The sequence below is a fragment of the Tetrahymena thermophila genome (assembly GCF_000189635.1).
Source record: "Tetrahymena thermophila SB210 genomic scaffold scf_8254428, whole genome shotgun sequence".
NCBI lineage: Eukaryota > Ciliophora > Oligohymenophorea > Hymenostomatida > Tetrahymenidae > Tetrahymena > Tetrahymena thermophila.
In genome coordinates, this window is record NW_002476209.1 from 371,225 (window position 1) to 393,703 (window position 22,479).

The 22,479-nt window shown below is 23.3% G+C and overlaps 6 protein-coding genes across 6 annotated transcripts; 2 read left to right on the forward strand and 4 right to left on the reverse strand. All coding sequences in view use genetic code 6, as the record gives it.

The window, feature by feature from the left end:
* Positions 1-49: 49 nt before the first annotated feature.
* TTHERM_00537180 (hypothetical protein) lies at positions 50-1,989 on the reverse strand (the record flags this gene model as incomplete). Its single annotated transcript, XM_001023528.3, has 5 exons — positions 50-449; positions 503-582; positions 637-1,144; positions 1,202-1,265; positions 1,506-1,989. 5 exons carry the CDS (start codon positions 1,987-1,989, stop codon positions 50-52), a joined length of 1,536 nt encoding a protein of 511 aa, XP_001023528.1.
* Positions 1,990-2,709: 720 nt separating this feature from the next.
* TTHERM_00537190 (LAG1 longevity assurance protein) lies at positions 2,710-3,822 on the reverse strand (the record flags this gene model as incomplete). Its single annotated transcript, XM_001023529.1, has 1 exon — positions 2,710-3,822. One exon carries the CDS (start codon positions 3,820-3,822, stop codon positions 2,710-2,712), a length of 1,113 nt encoding a protein of 370 aa, XP_001023529.1.
* Positions 3,823-5,263: 1,441 nt separating this feature from the next.
* On the forward strand, positions 5,264-8,773 carry TTHERM_000537199 (ATPase, histidine kinase-, DNA gyrase B, putative; the record flags this gene model as incomplete). The annotated part of the gene is made up of 1 exon (XM_012799808.1): positions 5,264-8,773. The coding sequence occupies one exon, from the start codon at positions 5,264-5,266 to the stop codon at positions 8,771-8,773; it is 3,510 nt and encodes a 1,169-aa protein (XP_012655262.1).
* Positions 8,774-9,527: 754 nt separating this feature from the next.
* TTHERM_00537200 (ATPase, histidine kinase-, DNA gyrase B) lies at positions 9,528-14,035 on the forward strand (the record flags this gene model as incomplete). Its single annotated transcript, XM_001023530.2, has 3 exons — positions 9,528-10,489; positions 11,028-11,943; positions 12,092-14,035. Exons 1-3 carry the CDS (start codon positions 9,801-9,803, stop codon positions 14,033-14,035), a joined length of 3,549 nt encoding a protein of 1,182 aa, XP_001023530.2. The 5' UTR covers positions 9,528-9,800.
* A 614-nt stretch (positions 14,036-14,649) lies between these two features.
* Positions 14,650-16,410, reverse strand: TTHERM_00537210 (transmembrane amino acid transporter protein; the record flags this gene model as incomplete). Its single annotated transcript, XM_001023531.2, has 3 exons — positions 14,650-15,319; positions 15,388-15,685; positions 15,882-16,410. The coding sequence occupies 3 exons, from the start codon at positions 16,408-16,410 to the stop codon at positions 14,650-14,652; spliced, it is 1,497 nt and encodes a 498-aa protein (XP_001023531.2).
* A 2,124-nt stretch (positions 16,411-18,534) lies between these two features.
* TTHERM_00537220 (transmembrane amino acid transporter protein) lies at positions 18,535-20,173 on the reverse strand (the record flags this gene model as incomplete). Its single annotated transcript, XM_001023532.3, has 4 exons — positions 18,535-19,060; positions 19,139-19,436; positions 19,601-20,039; positions 20,102-20,173. 4 exons carry the CDS (start codon positions 20,171-20,173, stop codon positions 18,535-18,537), a joined length of 1,335 nt encoding a protein of 444 aa, XP_001023532.1.
* Between the last annotated feature and the right edge of the window lie 2,306 nt (positions 20,174-22,479).

Here is a 22,479-nt window from a genome sequence, read left to right on the forward strand (position 1 = left end):
TTGAATATTATTATTATTTTGGAAAATTAAATTTGATTGATACATTTTTTCAAACTAGTTGCTAATCTAATCCTCTTCTAAGATCATCTAATTAACGTTCGACTTCATTTAGATCTTCTTCATTAACAGTATCCTTTGATATTCTTTAACTGCCTTACTACTTTCTCTTCTTTGACTAAGATCTGGGTTTTGATTATTGTTCAAGTGTTTCACGATAGATTTTCTATTTTAATTTTTATCTCTCAAGTTTTTCTTACTTTAGTTATCTTTAAAGATCTCTTTGTTGGTTTAGTAAAACCTATTCCCTAGATAATTTTTATGGTTTCATAGGAACTAATCCCTTCTCATTCTAAAAATGCTACAATTCTTAAAACTCATTTTACAATTCCTCAATATTTTAGAGAAAATTTTATTTTTATAACTCAGTTTCTTGTTATAATAAATTATATCTTTTAAATATAAAAACATTTAATTAGTATTTTTTTAAGAATGAAATAATTACCTCTCAACTAATTGAGCATGAGTTTATTCTAATTCTCTTGCCTTTTATTGGTACATATTTTATATTTGAGCATATTATTCCTATTAAAATTAAAATTAATTAATATCTATTTTTTAAATCTAAAATAATTTTACCTTCATAACCTCGATTTTCTCTGATTTAAATTTAACTTAATTTTAAAATTTATTTGTATATTCAAGAGCTTTTTTAGTTTCAAGGTCTCTTAGTGCTTCGTTCTCAATTTGTGTTTATTTGCTGATAAATTCTAGCTTATTTTATAACTAGGAATGTCTTTGCTATAAGAAATCTTTTTCATCTTAAAGTTTTCTTATGCTGTCATTGCATCTTCTTCTTGTCTCAAAATAATGCTTATTCAAGTTGTAATGTTTTATTTCAAGATCTTAAACTTTTTTTTCAAGCTGACTTAAATATACTTTGTCGTTTTCTTCTTTTAATCTCAGCTCTTCATCTCTTACTTTTAATTCCTCTTACAAAGATTCAAATTAGGACTAAAATATTTATCTCTCTTACTATTACTGAGATTTCAAACTTTCATTTTCGACTACAATGCAATTTAAATTTTCATTTGGGAAATAAACTGTTGTGATTTAGCTTCTCTGGAAATCATTACCTTAAATAGTTCTTAAGAAAGAAAAGATAAATATTTTTTTGAAAATTCTAATTATAATTAGCAAATACCTTTTTTAATTAGTTTGCTAATAAATGTTAAGATCATTTTCTATATTTCTTCCTCTTTCTCCATCTATTAAATTAAGATTGTAAATTTTTTAATAAGCTAATAATAAATTATCTCTTGATAATTTATTTGGATGCTTAAAATAAAATCACTGAATATTTTTTATATTTGATAATTAAAGTAAAAATCTTTTGATATTGTTATGAATAAATTTGAAATTTAAATAAAGAAATCTATTTATTTAAGAGAATCTAAATTTAAAATTTTTAAAAATGATAAATCTTCATAATTCACTAACAAAATTACTTGGTAGCAAGTTTTTATATACAATTGTTGTATTTTTTTTAGGTTCAGTGAGTGCAATGAGTTCTGCAATTTTTTTTCTATTTTAGACATCTTTGATCTTTAGATCAGCATTCAATCTTGAGAGATTTAGATATGCTATTCTCTCAGAAAAGGTAGACAATTTTTATTCTGTGATGGATTGCTAAATATCTCCAATTGTTTTGACAAGCTATTTCAATTATGTTTCAAGCTAATGCTTATCTTTTAAATTCTCTTTGATTTCTTCAATTTTTTAAAGCCATTCAGATCTCTCATCTTCAAAAACATCAATCCTTTATCTGTAGTAGTACAAATACTTATTAAATGTATTATCTTCACTATCTGCAATCTTATTTTTCAAAATAGTATCCTACTGCTTTAACTCGTTTGTAATGTCTGGAATCTACAATTAGGGAGGTTCAAAATTCTCCTCTCTCTATTAAACTTCTTTTTCTCCAAAATCCATTTTTATTAAATTTTTTGAATATCAAATTGTTAATTTACTTAATAAATATACAAAATCTCTTATTTTTCTTAACAAATTAGATTGCTGTTTTTAATTTATATTACAATCAACATTCTTTTTATTTTCTTAACAAGATTGATTGATTAATTAATTGATTATATATAACTTTATTGGTTTTATTTAACAATCAAGCAAGATATTAGCTTTCTTACTCTTTATCTTTGCTTCAAAATATATTAACAGTACTTAAGTATGTATGTATGGCTGAGCAAAATAAAAAATAACATTTTTTAAGGATAATATCAATATGTAGTTAATTTCATATAGTTTAATTCTAAATTTCAAATTTTTACATTAACATTTATTAGAATTAATTTTTAGTATTTTCTATCAAATTAAAAAAAAATTATATTTTTAAATTATTTAAATTTTTGAATAAATTAATAAAAATAATTTTTCTTTCAAATTTTGTTTAATTCATAAAAATAATTCAAATTTTCCAAAAAAATGAATAAAAATTTCATTTTATTTTAATTCAATTAAATTAAAAATTTTTTACAAATTAAATAAGCAGTTTATTAGTTGTAATAATGTTTTATTTAATTTCTCTGACAAATTTTAGTATACTTATAGAAATAAAAATAATAAAATTAAGAATAATAACTAATATTTAGTAAATGTATAATATAATATATATAATATTCGAATCAAATTAATGTTTCAATCGTAGCCATTTTTTTCTTTTCCTTAAACGAATGTTAATACAGCTTTACTATAAAAGTATGCCCAGTAGATGTGCATAACTGCTAGTACGCCAAGCATCACAAGCATGTAGAGGCAAGGAAGGAAAAATATGTCTCTGGGAAGATTTTCGAAATCAAAGTTTATAAAAAAGTCATAGCAAGACTTAATGACACATTAGGGGAATATAAAGTTTCTGGTATATAACCAAAGAGGATAAGAAATACAAACAAGAACAGCATTGAAAGCCATTACTCTGCATTTAAGATCATTGTAGGCTCTAGCAGCTACAAGGAAGACATCGCAGGGGTCGTGCAAGATTAGGACTATTGTACCTACGATTAAGAAATTCATCATGTAAGAAAACCATATTAAAAACATTGCCAATAAGTGGTGAAGAGAATACTCGTAGAATTTAGGGTCTTTGCGTTTAGCTATAAGCTAGAAGACTAAGGTGTAGAGATGGGTACCAGCTTAAATTAAATAGAAAAGTCTAAGATATGGAATCTAAGGAACTTCAGGGTATTTCATGAAGAGGTTACTGCATTATCCATGCCCTAACATAGTAGGAGGAAGAAAAGCTTAGTTTTTTACAATTAGATAGCCAATAACTGTAGATAAAGTATAATAAATAATGTCAAATGACCATTTGCATAGCTGGTCAGCACGTTTCATCCCTTCTTCATAAGTTTTCTTTCTTCTTTCTCCTAGCAGGTCATAGATTTTTTTCTAAAATACTTTTTTAATAAAGAACCTGATAATGGCAATTGCGCATGCTGTGAGAACAGAAATATAGAAATCATAGATGGATCCTTTAGGTATATGGATAGTGGCAGGATCATTGTGAAAGCGATACACTTTTTCTACCAATACGAGACCTATAAAAAGCATAATTAAGAAAGTTATTCTCCAAACTGCTTCATAAATATGTTGGTTGGGATCTATTTTTTCATCAGACTTTGAGGAGGTACTTTTTTGCTATGAGACTCCTTCATTTTTTTTTGTTAAAGAGTTGCTAGAGTTTTCTGGTGAGTTTCCTTCTCTTTTGACAACTAAAGAGCTCTTTTCAGTAGGCTTAGAGTCTATCTTCATATTTACCTATCAAATTTAATTCTTAATCCCTTTGAATTTTCTTTATTTGGTTTTTACTTTTTTTTTATTTCTTCAATATTAAATTGATATAAAATTAAGACTCTCTTTCTGCTTTTAATAATATTAAATGCCTTAGAATTGAGGTACTCAAATTTATCTATTTGAATTAATAATATTATAAATATTCAATCATTGTAAATTTTCTTTTCAAGACCTCTAAGCAATAAATTTTGAGTATTTTTTTTTTAAATAGGTAACTGACCACTCGTTTTACTGTAAATTCATATTTCATGAGTTTAACTAACTTTTTAACATTTAAATCCACCTTCATAATATTATATTTAATTTTTTTACTAATTTACCCATTCTATCTCAATTCACAATCAAATCTTCAAGGTATATCTGTAATGTCTGCTAGCAACCTCATTAAATCCAATTTTAAATTTTTTTCATTTAAATACTGAATTGAAATTAAAAAAACTCATTTTTAAAGAAATTTTTTTGTTAAATTTAACAATAATTTTAAAAATTAAATCGAGAAGTAGCCATATTTAGCGCTTTCATTTTTATTTTTATCAGTTTTTAAATATTTATAAATAATATTTTTTAAAATTATTAGTGTTTAAAGTAAATTTAAGGTGAGTATTTAAGTAAACATTCGCTATTGCTTTTACATTTTTTTTTAATTGATTTCCCTCTTTTATTCTCATCTATTTTTTCATCTTTTTGTATGCTAATTTAATTTTATACAAACCTTATATTGACAATTTACTCCTTAAAATAGGTCATTATTCAAAAAATTTAATTTGAAAAAATATGGATTATTTTTAATTTTATGAGCTTAAAAAAGCAAATAGTTCAATTAAATATTTTTCAAAAATAAAAACATTTTTAAAATATTTATAAATAAATTTTATTTAAAAAAACACAAGAAACTCTTTTTGGATTTTCAAATCAATAAATAAGAAGTATCACAAAATGAATTTTATTTACCAATTAAACACTCGTCTTAAGATTTAGGTCTAAAACAGAAACTATAAAGTATTTAAATGATTTAAATTATCTTCATATAATAAACAACTATAATATGAATGTATAATAAAGATATAGTCGGTTGAAATTTAGAATAAATTGCTTATGCAGCTTCGTATGAAGAATGAAAACTTTAAAAATATAAATAAAAATATAAACTTTAAATTTTTCTTTGTGTGAATAAAAAGAATAAATGTGAATTAAAATCTAAACAACAATGCATATTTTTAATATATAATATTTGAAGATAGATTAATAAATGAATTAATGTTAACGTTATAGGCTATTTATTGATTATCAAAAACTTTACCAATTATTTTGAAAAATAGTGAAAAATCAAATAATATAAAGTAAGAATTTATATCTAAAAGGGTGTCAGATAAATTGTAAAATAGGTTATTGAGGGAGTATGCTTCTTAATAATAATCAAATAGCAGGTAAGTAGTTGGCGGGCAACAATACCAATTAGAAAGCTCTGTAAAACATAACTAACTCATAGAATTCGTTTTAGTTTACCCACAATTAATTTGGTAATTAAGCGGCTAGTATTAAGCCACCATAGTAAAAGCAGGTTTCATTTGGTGGAGATTAAATTTCAAAAATAAATTCTGAAAAGCCATCTAATGATGTTTCATTTGTTTCAAATAATGCATCTAATAATTAATAAAATGAACCATTTTTTGGAATTTCAAAATAAAACTAACAAAATGCTCAAAATAGTTTGAATATAAAAACTAATTATGATAGCAATAGAAATTAGCAATAAAAAATTCAAACTAACTTTAAGCAAGAGAATGGAGAGACATTAAAAGATTTAGTTCATTAATCTGATCAGACTTTAAAATAGCTAGAAGATTAGTTTAAAAGTTTGAATGTTGGTGGTGCTAATACAAGCTCAAAAATGGTTAACTTCGATTCAAATTTATCTTCAAATAATTACCAAAGAAACTTTCCTACTTAAGGAGAAAGTAATATAAAGTCCCTCATTTCAGACATTGACAAAATCATTTAGTAAGCATAAAATCAAACAAAGCAACTAACTTCTAATGAGGATGGAGGGTTTAAGATTTAAAATCCATATGGCTATAATTCTAATTAATTTGATGAAAGAAGCAGAGCTGATAAAAGGACATCATAGTCTCCATCTAAAAATAAACACCGCAATAAAAAAAAGCATAAATCTAAAAGCCAAAGAAAAAAAAGCAAGAAAAGTAAAAAGAGAGATGAATCATTTTCAGATGACGATACTAGCTCTTATTCAGGAGAATCTGATTCAGTAATCTAAGAATAAAATGAATCTTATTAGGATGAATCATCTTATGAAGAAAATTATGATGATGATTATGATAGCGGAAATTATAATAGTAAAAATAAATACTATAAAAAGAAAAGAAACTAATCAAATTAATATCAAAAGAAAAGACGCTCTAGTGAAAACAGAAATGAAATAAATGATGCTAAAAGTCTTTCAAATTATTCGAGAGCTCGTTCTATCAATTCAAAAACAAATCAAAACCATATCAATTAAGGAGCTAATGGATTATAGAAATCTTAACTAAAAAACCTTCCTAATATGAATGGCGGTATGAGATTTGAACCAAGTGTTTAGAGTAGTGCTTCTAAATAAAAACCATAATCCTAAATTAACTACCAGAGTCAAATAGGAGGTTTTAGGAGATGCCATGACGAAAGTATGGATAATATTAAAAATACAGATGACTCTTTTGATATCAATGATGATTTTAATATAAAAGATAATAACCAAAGCTCTCATAAAAAAAATAAAAATAACAATTATAATAGCAATAATTATAATTTTAAAAAGAAAAAATAAAATAATGATAATCAATACGAAGATTATGAAGAATAAAATAGAAGAAACTATCAAGATTTCTCTCCAAATAATTAAGATGATTAATACCTTATGCAAAAATATTAATCATTCAAAGAATTAAGTGTTTAAAGTAATTTGTAAAGTAGGATATAAAACCAAAAGTAGTAACTTTAATAGATGCAGGTCGCTGCTGATGAAGACTTAGTATTTTGCATAAACTGTGAGGAGTATATTAAGGCAGATAAAGTAGATGAACACTCAAATATTTGTGAAGCATCAAAAAATGATTACAGGAATTTAAGTAAAAATTAAATTTTACAAAAAATAAATGAAAAATTAATAAAAATCCGTTATCTGGTGAAAAATAAGAGTTCTCACATAGTAAACATGCCATCTTTAAACATATAACAGTAAGGATTGATTTAATTGTATGATTAAATCTTAGATATTCTAAGTATATGCATTGAAAATAACTAAGAAAAGTAGACCTTATAAGAGGCAGAATTTGATGTAAAAAACATAAATTTACAATTAATGAGAAATACTCATAGTTCTTCTTTATATTTACTTTATCTAACGCAAAAAGTAATTGAATTCGTTTAAAGAAAGTATGAGTTTATTGATAAATACGGAAACTATAATGAATTCAATGAAAATTATTAACAATAATACCAAATGAATAACAATTAATTATAATAGTAAAGAGATTTAAACAACTTCTCAAATAACATAGACGCAATTTCAATAGCATCTTCTAATTTTAATAACCGACAAAATATAAATCAAAATAATAATCCTTAATTCTAAACAAATCAAAGGGCTATAGCTTTTAACACAAAAGCAAGAGACCCTATAAAAATTTTTAACAAAATTGAAGAAGATTTATAAGTTTTAAATCAAAATCATAATATTCAATAACAGTAAAGCTAGTTAAAATCTAATAACGGACTTCCTCCAAGGTAGCCAAACTCTTAAAACCAAGCCACAAACCTAAGAAATAATATATTTACTTAAGCTTAATCCCCTAATAAGCAAGCCTTTTAAAGCAATGCTAGAGATATTTATTAATCTCCGTAAACAAGGTACTAACAAAACTCTAATTTAAATTAGATTTCTCCAGTATAATCAGGCTAATAATAATCATTCTAATAATAATAATAATAATAAAATAGCTTAAATTAAATAAGAAATTCTAATTTTAGTCTAAAGCAGCTAGACTCTTAATAAACTTAAAGAATTCAAAATATTTAGAATTAAGTACAACCCTTTTAATTTACATCATAAAATTAAGATTAACAAGTTTTGTCTTAATTAAATCATGTAAAAAAATTAAATACTGGTAATTCATTGACTAACCTACATGAAGATGCTTAAAGCCTGAACTAGCAACAAAAGTAGAAAAAGAAAATATTCTCTGATGTACAGTAATAATAAGCACCCATCCCTATAATGCATGGCAGGTAGTTCACAAGTTAAAGTGAAAAATCCTAAGATAATTTTGAGTATTCCTACAAAAATTAAACAGCAAGATGGTAACACCCCTAACAATAGTAATAACAGTAATTGGTACAGCATCATCAAATTCAATAGCATAATTAAATACAACCATAGCATCATCAATAGTAGTAATAATAATAATAATAGCAATAAATATAAATTTAGTAATAGAATTAGATTTAACATTAACCAAATTAAATTTTTAGCAGTAATTTAAATAATTCTAATTTTGGAGTTTATTAATCTTAACCTGTTTTAAATACAAAAGAACCTTACTCAGGAAATTTGTAAAGCAACATGATTTAAAATAGTAATTAAAATTTGAATAGTAACGTAAATATATAGGCGCAATAAGACAAAGGCTCACCTTACAAAGTATAGTCTCCATATAAAGTACAATCAAATTATGAAGACAAAAACTATACAGTTGCATAAAAATAAAAATTCTTTGTATTGGCTATTTAACTTAAAAAAAGTTATCCTTAATCATAAATATTTTTGATTGCTGATTTATGGCAAGAAGCTATGCAATTAAAACTACAAGAAATTGATTGGGAAAAATTTATTATCCAAAAGTTTTAATAGTGACAAAAATTTTTAATTGAATCGTGTAAGCCTCAAAAGAAGGATGGATGTAGATATTTTGTTTCTTCAATTTGTAACAATTTTATAATAAACTCTAATTTATATTCCCACTATTATTAAAAATTTAATTAATCATTATTTATAATTTGATTTATTTGTTAATTAATTAACTAATCTTCTGACATTTCAAGAAATTTGAAGTTTATTTTTCTATACTTTCAAAATTAGTCGATAATATTTTTTTTTGATTCATTGGTTGATTTATTTTTGGTCTTTTTTGAATTAAATAGAGCAATAAAAATAGTTACTGAATATAAATTTTAGTATTTTATTTTACCTTAAGTAATTAGTAACACAAGACAACATTGTTTTAAAAGATTTAAATCATCTTTTTTTTTAAGTAAATAAGTATTTAGGTCTACAAGTGAATTTTTTTAAGAAAAATAGAAATAAAAGTGTAAAATTAAATTTGGACTTTATTTAAATTCTAATATTGCAAAATAAATGCTTAATAAAGAGTAATTTATTGCTTTTTAAGATTAGTTACACTTGAAAAATATGCCATTTTAATAGATTTTAAGAAATGCAAAAATTTTGATCAGTATGATGCTTAACTATATATAGAAGAAAAAAAATATATATTTAATAAAGTTTACTTTTCTTGAAATATCTAAATAAAATTTAAATATAAAAATTGTCATTGACATAATTTTCTGCATATTTTAATTTTATTTAATTGCTTTATTACTTAGTAATCATATGCTATGTTTATTTTTAATAGAAACATTAAGGTACAATTGCAAATTATTTATAAACAAAAATTTAATAGTATATAAGATATAGATTACTTTCTAAATATCAGCCAAGATAATTAAAACCAAAGTTTTCGTTTGATTAAAAAAGCTATTAGTTTGCAGTAAATTTTAGAATTAATAAAATTTAGAAAGAGGAAGATAACTAAAAGATTTCATTTGTTTAAAACTTGTCTCCTCATTTTTCAATTTAGAGAATAAAACACAATAGAACAAATATGAATGGAGAAAATTCTTCTAATAGTATTAAGTAATCTTAAATAGAGGAAGTTAAATAAAGTTTGAACAGGATAACATTGAATTTTAGGAGTAAAGAACTATAGTAGCAGTATGAATTAGGAGTGTATAAATCAAAAGCGAATTAACTCATCAAAATTTATCTTCTTCTCACTCTAGTCACTGCAGCAGGCATTATTCAATATTCAATAAAAGCTTAAAGTTAAAATAATACAATTTTTTTAATCGATTTAGTAAGCCTGACCTTTATTTTTGCTTTAATTACTTGTTTGCTTAAATACTTACCAAAATTTATATGTCTATGGAATTTGATTGCTATTCTCTGCTACAACACTCACGTGATTGTCTTATATTTTTTAAGTACTAATATATAAACTTAGCATGATTTTTTAGGATTTGCCTTAATCAGCACAGTAGCTTGTTTTATAGTATAGCGCTACAATCATAATTTTTTATTAATCCTTTTGAGCCTTCTCACTACATTTGCTTCATTTAGTTTGTATTTAGAATACTCATTATACGGTTTTTTATCTATTGCACTAATTATATCTCTGTATAGTCTATACCAAACAGAATACCTCTAACGACAGGCTTTTTGGTTTGAGAGGTTCAATTGCTAATAAAATCATATTATTGAGAATGTTGTCACATCTTCACTGTTCTACATAAGGTATTTAATTTATTTAAACACTTAACAAGCTAATTGATTTCTTTTTAAAATATTACACTTTTAATAATATATTTTCGATCTTTAATTTACAAATATTGCAAAATAAGCAATTGAATCAATGAATGTTCCTAATTAATTATAATTCTAAGATGTATTTTTGAAGTAGAATTTTAGATAAAATAAACTAAAGAGACTATTTTTGTTCTTAATAAATAAATTTTTCATTTCAAATTTAAAGGCAAAAAAGAATGCCTTTTTGCAAATTAGGTTATCTCTAATTTATTAGGCCAGTAATTAAAAATTAATTAATCATTTATGTTATCTCTCATTGTTTTAATATAATTAAAAAAAATATCCTTCCAAAAAAAAGCTAGTGAATATTATTTATTTCTTTTTTTGTTAATTCAAATGTAAGTTACTCCAATATTTTTAATTCAGTTTGGCATCAAAAATTACAAATTACATTATAAATAAATGTCTTGCTTTCTTTTCCTATTGTTTGAGCTTACCATATTTATACTCACAATTAATATTAAAGGTATAATTAAAAAGAAGAGAGACTTGAATTTTAGAGAGGAAACAAAAGATTTTGTGATAAATTTGAAGTTAAGGACGATGACTCAATGAGATATTTTTTAAAAAATACAAAAATTTCTCATAAATCTGAAGAACAATAGACTATTAATTCAATGTGGAATAGCGTAAATAATAACTGGAAAAGTAGTCTTGATGGACTAATACATATTAAAATAAAAGAATAAGAGACCAAGATATAAACATAACTTAACCTTAATGTAATAAACAAATAAATAAAAGACCTTGAAAATGAAATTGATAAAGAAAAAAATTAGGTAAGCAACAATCAGTAATTAATACAATAGCAGCTATCAAACAATTAGACAAATCCCTAGCCCCTAAGCATCATAGAAAGTAATGGATAATCAGGCTACCTTTCTCATAAATCATCTCCAGTTCAAAAGAAAAATTCTCCAAAGGCAATTAGTAAAATGGCTGCTGCATAAGCTACTTTACTATAAAATGATATAAATTTAAACGAAATAGATAAAGAAAAATAGATTCTTTCAAGAGACGAGTTAGATAATAATTTAATTCCATCTTCTTCTTATATGAGTAGATAAAATATAAATATTTTCTCTCCACCTAATTAGAACAGGAAAAACTACCTCCTCACTGACGAATAAGCTTCAGCTTCAAAAAAAGCATATGGAGAAGACGAATAGGAAAAAGAAAGAGATGATTCAAAAGATCAAAGCAAGTAAATGATTCATAAAAACAAAAAATTGAAAAGAATTAATTCTGGACTTCAAAATATTAACCAGCCTTCTCCTTAAATGAATTTACAGAGGACTTTTACATGGAGAAATAATAGTTCCGATACTTAAGTATATAAGGCAAAATACACAAATTAGGCTGGCGAAAAAATAAAATTTTTAGTAAGTTATTAAATTTTAATTTTAATTAAGAAAATATTAAAAAATATACACAGAAAACTATAATTTGATTGATTAAGAACTTTTTTTTTTAAGTAGCATAACTGAAAAAACTATTGTTTATTAATTAATTAATTTATTTATAAAAAAGATAAGGATATTAATATTTAAAATGAATGACACTTACATTGCAGTAAGCATTGAAAAAGAAGAAAAAAGTAAAAAATATAAATAGCTTAAAAATAAAATTTAGTTTTTTGAATAAGTATTTAACCAAATGATTAAAGATTGCGACAAAGTATCTTAATAAGAAGTAAGTGTTCTAAGAAAATTAATTTAACTTTCTAGTTTATAGCAGCAGTAAATATAGTAATTAAACTAAACAAATTAAAATAATACAAACTAACTTTCTTCTTAGCTATTATCTCTTAATATTGAATGTCCAAGAAGATAATCTATTGAGAAAAACCTATTAAAATAAAATACAAGAGAATCATCTTTTTCAATCTCTAACCAAGAAAAAAAAGAATTTGGAAGTCTAAGATAAATAAAATAAAAAGAGCAATCTCAAATAACAAATTTAAACACAGCAGCAACTAGCAGTCATTAGTAAGATGTTAATGCTACTTTAAATTAAGATAACAACAATGTTTTAGGGTCCGTATAAGCATTTGTTAATACTTATTAAAACAATTCTTTGTTTTAGATAAACTAACAGACAGGGATACTTAAAAAACCCTCATTGTAATGTTCACCTGTAAATTAATAGATTGCTTATAAGAGCTCAAAGTACATAACAAATATTCAGGATATTCCTTAAAGAATATCATTTTAGGTTTAGAATAATACTACAAATGTAGGAAATAATGCAGCCTCCACTATATTAAAATCAGATTTAAATGAAATTTCAAAAGTGATCTCACCATCTGAAAAATAAGTATAAATTGAATATCAATCAGTGCTTCCAAACTAATCGTTATTTTATTAACTTAATCAAAGCCTTTTTAAACCTGCTTAACAAAATACATAATCACTATATTAATTTAGCACTTTTAATAATATTTTAAAAAATGGTATTCCACCTCCTAACAATGGCACCAATAATTTACAACAAAGCCACTCATAAATTTAACAAAATATATATAAATTGCTGTCTTTAGTTTATAATAACAAATACCATATTACGAATTATAATTATTTTTTTTAATTCTTTAAAAAACGCACTCATCTAGAAACATTTACAAATATTAATCTGTCATTTATTATAGAAAATGTCGTTTAAATGCTTAAACAAGAGGCTAAACTATAAAAAATATAAATCTATACTGACTATTTTGACAATGATGTAAAAGTAAACACAGATCAAAATGCTCTCCGCCAAATTATATATAATCTATTATACAATGCTATTTAAAATACTCCTAAAAATGGATTCATCGCTCTAAGAGTTTAAGTCGATAGTAAATATAATGACTGCATAAAAATTAAAATAAGAAATTCCCTCAAATAGAATTCACCTGATAAATCTATGTTATCAACTCCATATTAAGAAGATTGTAAATTTAAGTTAGAAGAAATGATTAGCTATCTTAAAAGAAAGGGTAGGGTAAACCTTGGATTGAGAATTTCATAAAGGTTAATTAAAATTCTTGGCCCTACAGATAAAATTATTTTAAAAGGAGAGAAAATAGACTGTTTTTAAGTAGAATTTTCTTTTTATGCGAACTTAAATGTTGTTTAAAAAGGAAGTCTTACATAATTTCCTTCATAGAAAGCCCTTCACTCAAGTCATGCAAACTCTTATGATAAAAATAATAATCTAAGTGAAAAAGGTCTAAATGCCTCTAACTTTTAGAATATTGCTGCTAATTCTGACGGATAAGTTTCAGAATAACCCAAAAAAAATTTGCTAGGATTATATTAAACAATTTTTAAAGCCCAAAACCCATTCTAAAGTTAATAGCAAGATAGAATAATAAATTCCGATTAGTCTTTTGATAGTTTTGTAGAATAATTATAAAACTAAGAGTAAGCTATCGAATAAGATTTTGAAAGAAAAGTGTTCTCTGCTGATAGATTTAAGCATCTTAAGTGATAAATATTAATCTTAACAACTTATTGAAATTATTTATATCTAATTTTTTTTGTATATACTTAATCATAATAAAATTAAAAAAATATATTTTATCTTAAATTAAATATTTTCCTATTCTTAATTGAATTATTATATAATAGTATAATAATAATACATAAATAAAATATTATCGAAAATCATATGTAAATTTCTTATTCTGGTAATAAATTGGTTAAAAAGCATAAATATACTTTTATTAATTAAATATTTATCTGTTAAATTGTGATATATATTAAACTACCTAATATTCATTTACAAACATAAACTTATTGAAATTATGCTGACTGGATACATCAAATTAGCAGAGTTTCAAAATCTGGATTAGATGTATGTAATTCTTAAATACACAATACAATTTTTAACAAACTTAATATTTGTTTGAATAATATTTAAATTAGAAATTGATGAAATTTTTTTTTCATAAAAAACTATTAGTGTAATAGTTCTTTATATGTAAGCTAATTTTTTTTATTTTAAAACAAGCAAACAAATAATTATCTCAGATAAATTATAAATATATTTTTATATAAATTTTGAAAGTAGTATTTTAATATAATTATTTTTTTTGTTTACAATCAGCTATATTGAGATTGAATATCAATGATAGTAGATACTAAACCAGAAACACCACCTGTAACACCAAAAATCATTACCAAATAGTTTATTGAGGTGATAAAGTAGAATTTCTATTTGCTCATATTTTCTGATAGAGAAAAATGATTCTCTGTAATAGTTGGAGCTTCTGGGGTTTTTTCTTACTTTTCTTCTTTGATTTCTGGAGTAATGTTAATTTAAACAGCGTTTGATAATTAATTAACGTATCTTTCTTTAAGTCTTCTTTATTTTTCAAACATAAGCATAGGAACTATAAAAATCAAAACTACTGAGAACACACAACCAAGAATGTTAAAAACGTTTGTGATTTACTAAATATAGATTCCAAAAAATGAAATAGAGAGGAAGAAGAGGCATCTAGTGAAAATCATGAATATAATATTGACCTTATCTTCTTTTGACTTTTTCATGATATATTTATTTATAAGCCCATCTAAGCAATTAACTATGGGGAAACCATATAATAGAATACTAGCAACCAATGAGAAGCTGTATAGACAAGAGAGAGCATCTCCAAGACCTTTCATACTTCCAAGACTTTTAAAAATGACAGCATTTGTTTCATTTCCAAAAGCAAAGCATCCTAGCATACCAATTAAAATAGCAAGTGAGCATGAGAAAATTAAATATCTAAATTAGTTTTTAAAAAATATTATGTAAACTTTGTGTTTGATTGAATCTAAAAATTATTTTTATACCTTCTTAATACAATGTCGAATTTGGTTTTGTCTTCCATTGAAGCATGTACTTCTGTGATGACACCATTAATATCATATGCAAAAGCAAAGACACCAAAATATAAAGGAAGAGTTTGAATATCAAAAATTTTAACGACAAAATCTACTGGAGGAGAATTTTAGATTTAATAGCATGATTTAATGATGATAACTGTAATAGTAAATATAAATGATGTCAAAGCTAGATAACTGAATATGCCTAAGTTTTAAATTCTCTTAAAAAGAGAAAGAGGGAAGTAGATCGCAAAAACTATTACTTCTATTTTATTATTAAAAATAAAGTTAAAAAATATTTTGGATAATTTAAACATAAAAATAGATATTAAATTTAATAAATATATTTGCGTGTTTTTCCTTATGCTTTTAATTAAAATGAGTAAATTAAGTGCAGCTTGCGTTAAATTTTTCGTGGCTATCAAATATAAAATTCTAAGTCTAAATTTAATTAATCTTACAAATTATTATTTCGTTTGAGATCAATTCTGAGATAGATTATTGAATGAAGATAGTGTATCCGATACATGTTCCGTAAATGAATATTAAAGTGATAACTTCTAGTAAAACTCTTATTTTATCTCCAAAAATCAAACCTGCAACACGTTCAAGAGTTAAATCTTTGTAAGCTCCTTAGTTTCCTCCTTCAGCTTCTTTTTAACGGATAATTCTACCTAGAATACTCCAGCAGTAGTAGCAAATAATACCAGTAATAATCATGAACAAGGTAGAAAGGACAACACCGCATGTCATAAAACCATATGGCATAAATAAAATACCAGTACCTAAACCACTTTTAACTATATTAGCAGTAGCATTCAAAACAGAAGCACCTTTGCGCTTTTCCTAAGTCATTATATCTTCGACTTTTGTTATGCTCTTAACATCTTCTTTCAAGCATAAATTTTGTGCTTCAGTATTAAGATTCTAAGAGGGAAGTGATTATGGAGGAGAGTTTCTTTCCTTATTTTCAGGTTAAATCTCAATCATTTATTTATTAAAATATAAGTATAATTGTTTGAATTTAATAATAATAAAATATTATTTGCAAATATTTATTAATTGGATATTTATAAAATTTTTATTTATTATAACAATAAATTAAAGTATTCGCACATAAATGCACATAATATCTTTCTGTAATAGCTGAATAATTCATGAAAGATAAACTTTAATTAGTGCTTGTGAGATTAAAGCACTACAAATATATTAAATTTGAATGATTAAGCGCAGTCTATAATTTCTTAAAATTTTAGTTCTATTTATAAAATTTTTTATTTCTTTACAAACAAAGTTACGCACTTTAATTACGAGTTATAAAATCCATTATTTGCCTAAAAATTTAATTTTGCTTAATAATGATTGCTTATGATTTATAATTATACAACATATTCCTTAACTTTTTAATAGAATCAAAATATTGTGCAATAACTTAAATCTTTTGAGTAATTCAAAAATATAAATTTTAATCTACTAACAAATTTAATTTTACATTTATAAAAATCAAAATAAATTAATACTAAAAAAAGAATCAAATTTTATGGATTTAAAATTATGATTAAGTATATATTTACTAGTTTTTATTCAAGCTGAAATAATGCGTATCCAAATATACTGAAATATAAATCTAAATATCATTTAAATTTTTTATTCTTTTATTATGCTTATGATAGAATCTGTCAAATTGTTAAATTTCTTCTAATTATCAAAAACAGATAGAACAAATTTTTAAAAGTTAATCCAAAATGAAAAGACTATTACATGCATCAATTAAAATTAAAGTTCCTATGTTTCACATAAACTGCAAAAATCTAAGAGACAAATACATAATTCCTAATAAATTATTAATAAAATAGATGGAGTTTTAAATTTTAAAATATTTTTTGAATTCAAATACATACTAACATAGATTTTGTACAAATTCTATGGTTATTATTGTTAAAAGCAACTATCTATATAAATACTAGAAGAATGATTCAAAAGATTTGAAAAATATTTACTCTGTCATATACACTTTTATCAAAATTGTCAAAATGGATCATTTATAAAAGAAATAATTGTTAAAAACGTAATATTAATTCTAAAATCGTTCATAAATATTACTTCTTCTATCTTAATTTTCATCAATCTCCTATTTGTCATTCTTTAAACAAATTACGCATTTCAATAAATGACTCAATTTTCGTAAATCTGTGAATTTGTTGTATTTATTTCAAGTCTACGATTAAGTTTAATAAAACTCCAGCTTTTTCAAAAAAGAGAGCGAATATCAATATTTTTAAAAATATCAAAGTTTTTAATTATAAAAAGTAATTAATTTGCTTATTATTAAATCTAGAAGTAAATTTTTTAATTCTATTACACTTTTTAGTTGAAATTTGCAATAGCTAACAAAAAAATTATAACATACTTTCCTATATTTATCTTTTGACTAAAAAAAATTATATGCCGATATTTGTATTTTAAACTATTTGAAAATATAATCTTATTTAATTCTTCATGATTAATTGTTTTATATAACTCCAATTTTAAAAACTGTAAAGTGAAATTCAGTTACATTAGTTTTTGTAATTAAATATACAACACTATTTTATATTTTAAGAGTTTGCAAATTAATAATTTTTTAAAAAAAACAAATAAGTTTAAAATAAGATATTTAAACTAGTTTTTTTTATTACAAAAGACTTTATTTTTATAAATAATCATCCAATTAAAAATATTAATCAATTATTATTGTGTTTATGTATGATTTTATCAACTTCAAAAATAATTTTTATTTATGAATTTATTTTCAAACCGAATTAATTATGAAAACTTTTTTTTTGCTTATTCCAAAATTGGAAAAAGAAAAAATTAGCAATTTTTAAATGAATTAAATAGTAAATAAATAATAAAGTAAGTAATTAAAATTTTATTTACTATTACATAAATATTTAATTATACAAAATAAAAAGATGATAGATAGTAAGTAATTTATAAAGTATTTTTATGCTATAATTAAAAATTTTTTTTGGTTATCATTCTAATTTGTGATAGTGATATTTTTATACGTTTCAGAATTTTTCAAGTTAATCTATTTAATATTTTTTATTATTAAATTATTATTTTAAATTTTCATTAATATGAATTGATTAAATCTTTTAGTGAGTAGACAAATCCTGCTATTCCTCCAGCAGCACCTATTGCCATAACTATGTAGTTACAAACTCTGATTTTGCTCATTTTAGTACCGAAGAATATTTTTTCGTATAAAATACAAGGAAGAATATAGGTTAGAATTACACCGAATATGCAACCAAGTAAGCTGAATAAGTTAGAAGCACTTGGGTATACATATGCAAGAAGTGCGAGTGAACCAATAAATGCAATTCTAATAGGGAATCTGTAAAAAATGGATACTGTTTATCTAATAGTGTTTTCATCTTTTTTCCATATAGCAGTGTCAATCATTCTAGTTAATACAAAACCATACAAACAGATACTCATAATTAAAGTAAAGCAATAGAAGAACAATAAAGCGTCTCCACCACCATTTAAACTTCCAATATTCTTAAAGATAATATCTCCTATTTGATCTCTGTATGCAAAGTATCCGCAAAGACCAAGGATTGTACCAACGCAACAAGCAAAGATTATATATCTAAATAATAAATAAAAATATTTTTAGAATTATTTATTTGAAAAATATTAATTTTAAATTTTTTAGTTAAATTATTACATTGAAAGAGGAATAAAGAATCTCTTTTTTTCTCTCATAGAAGCATGGACTAAACCGACAGTACCATTAACATCATAGGCAAGAATAAAGATACCAATGTACTCAAGAATTGTATTCCATCCATTCAATATGATAGGCTCATCTGGATATTCATCCTTACGAATGACATCAAGACTTTTTCCAATTATTGTGAGTACAACAATAGTATATATGGTTAAAGCAATTGAACTGAATTTGCCATATGCTTTGATATCTTTCAAAAAGCATAGGGGTAAGTAAATTGCGACAATAATACAAACTATAAATTTAAAATTAATTAAGATTATTTTATAATTTTGGAAGTCGAAATTAAATTTTTAAATAATTTTGTAAAAATATAAAATTAAAATTTTTGAATTGAAATTAATTTTAAATTAGAAATCAAAAGCATTTTATTTCAATTTTAATAAATAAAAAAATTACTTCTGAGAATATAATTGGAAATGTAAGGTTCGAAAGATTAAGTAATGAATATCACATAGCCAAGACATCCACCGTACATGTTTAAACCATTAATTATTTAACAAAATATTTTCCATCCAGGACTGAAAACTATAGCTAGAGTATTTTCTAATATTAGAATATCTTTATATTCTTAATAGAGTTATGTTTTATTATATTTTTCAGATTGTGATACATGTCTCAGTACTATGCCCAATAAATTCCAGCAGTAGAAGCATAAAATACCAAAAAACACAAGACATAAAATTGGAATGTACACACCAGTTTTACTGAAAATAAGTGGCATAAATAGCATACCAAGACCGAGACCAGTCTTACAAATGTTAGCTGTAGCATTAAGGATAGATGCTCCTTCTTCTTTAACGACGACATCACTTGAAGGAGTTACGTATTCTTATTTCTAATTAATCAAAGTTAAAATTAAAAAAACATTCCTCGTTTATTAAATAAATTAGAAATTACATTATCAGAAAGGGCTTAGTTCTGAGAGTTAGTGTCTTAAGACAATTAAGTAGGCTTTTGCATTTCAGTCATTTTAGAAGGAAGGATGTATTTTGAGAGTTAAGTAAATGAGGTTTTCTAACAGAATTTAACTCAATTATTTGACAAAAATATAATCTTGTTGATGTTTGCTTAAGTTTTTATTTATTTTAATTACTCTTTTTTTATAAAATTAATTAAAAAATTAATCCCTAACCTAATAAAATTTATAAATTATAAAGGATATTGCATGCTATTTGCTGAGTAGTACGATATAGGAGGATTTGTGTGATGCGATTAAATTAACTAGAAGAAATAGACATTTATATTTTACTACTACTTTACTAGTAATTTTAGATCTAATTTGACAATTAGCGAATGGGATTCCATGTTTACGAATTATAGTACAAAAATACTGTTAAATTTTAATTTGATTATAATAACATCAAAACAATTGGATTTTTGAGCCAAAAACTCTTCCTTAAAAAATTTCCTCAAATGGTTTTCAAAAAAATAGAAAGATGTAAAAATGTAAGTCTGTAACATAAAACTAGCAGAACATGCAAGGATGCTATGATGAAGTTTAATGAAATACAAAATGAGTAATATTTTTTCAAAAAATTCTTTATAATTTCTAATATTACGATTTTTCTTAGCCTAACCAAAACTAGTACAATCAATGTAATATTACTTATTTATTAGTACAATTAAATGCCATAAACGCAAATTTATTATTTTACACAAATACAGCTTGAACAATTTCGATGATGATCTTAGATTTCTAAAAAATTAGAATTTATGAACAAATGTTGTTTTGATAACAATTCTTCATTAAGATTACTCTTCAAGCTAATCAAATTCTTTTAATATATAATTTTTTAGAAATATTAAAGGGTGTTTTCTTGCTATATAAAGAATAAATTTGTAAGTAACCTTTTATAAAAACTAAATAAATATGCTAAAATTAATCAATATTATTTATGTTCTATATATTTTTAAATCATAGATTTGTCAGGAAAATTTAAAAAGTAAAAGAAAATAGCCTCATGCATTCATTTCCATTATATTTTTTAATAAAAATTTTTTTAAATAAAATAAAAGAAAATTTTAATTTACTTTTTCGAGTATGTCACGATGAAAGGGAAAAAATTCTTATCAATTTAAAAACAAATTTATATATAACCACTAACATTTACAATCCAAATCTAATTTTAGAAATTTTTTTTAGAATTTAACACAAAGACAGAAAAGTTATAGGTATTTTAAGTATCCTTTTCATAAAAAATTCATTCATTTTTACATACTTAGTCCTATTTACAATATAAAAGAATTAAATTATAAATAATTATTTATCATCATTTGCAATTACTCACAAAATTATTCTTTTATCTTATTCTTTGAACCTCAACTATCCAACTGAAACCCAAAAAATGATGGTGTGATTTTTTGTAAAGATATAAACAAAAATTTATTAGAAAAAAGTAAATGAAATTTACTGTTGCTATGCTAATCTTAGGATTTATTAAATAAGTATTCCAATAAAAATAAAAAGATTAAGAATAGAAAAAGTATAGTGATTTTATTAATAGCTAACTATTTTTGAAATAAATAAAGATTAAAAGGTATTCTGGTAAAATTGATTTGAAAAAATCATATTAAAAGTAAACAAAACAAGAAAATAACTAATTTTTGCATTACTTTATATTAAAATAGTCTTATTACTATTATTTGTCTTATAGAATATCTAGTAAATTGTTAATTATTTAGTTCTAATTATATTACTCCGTTAAGGTATTATCTCATTCATTTTTACCAAAAATTAATTTAAGGTTGGTTTTATTTTAAAACTAAAAATCCGCATATATGATTACTAGAAAAAAGTTAATTAAGATTTAAAAATTAAAAATAAATGACCAGTTATTTAATTATTTAATTAATTTGAAGTTAACATCATTCTTTTTTACGTATACACATTCTATTAAGTATTAAAAATACATTTACATACTAATCAAACATATTATTTAATTTATGAGCATTTAGTTGAGGAAATAACTACATAGTCCTTAGACTTGAGCAAACATTTTATTCAAAAACGCTAATATATTATTCTATTAATTTTCTTATTTCAAAAAATTGTTTAAAAAGTATTCAACCAAATTATTTCATACATAAAAATAAATTTTAAAATAAATTACTTTTTATTAGTTTTTTATGTATAAAAAGATACATCTAATTTATTTTAAAATTTTATTGTTAAAAGTAGCTTTTAATTTTATGATTAATTTTTTGACTTTTAATATGCTTATCATTTTTAAAATTATTGGTTAAGATGACTATATATCCTTTTATTTGGATAAAGG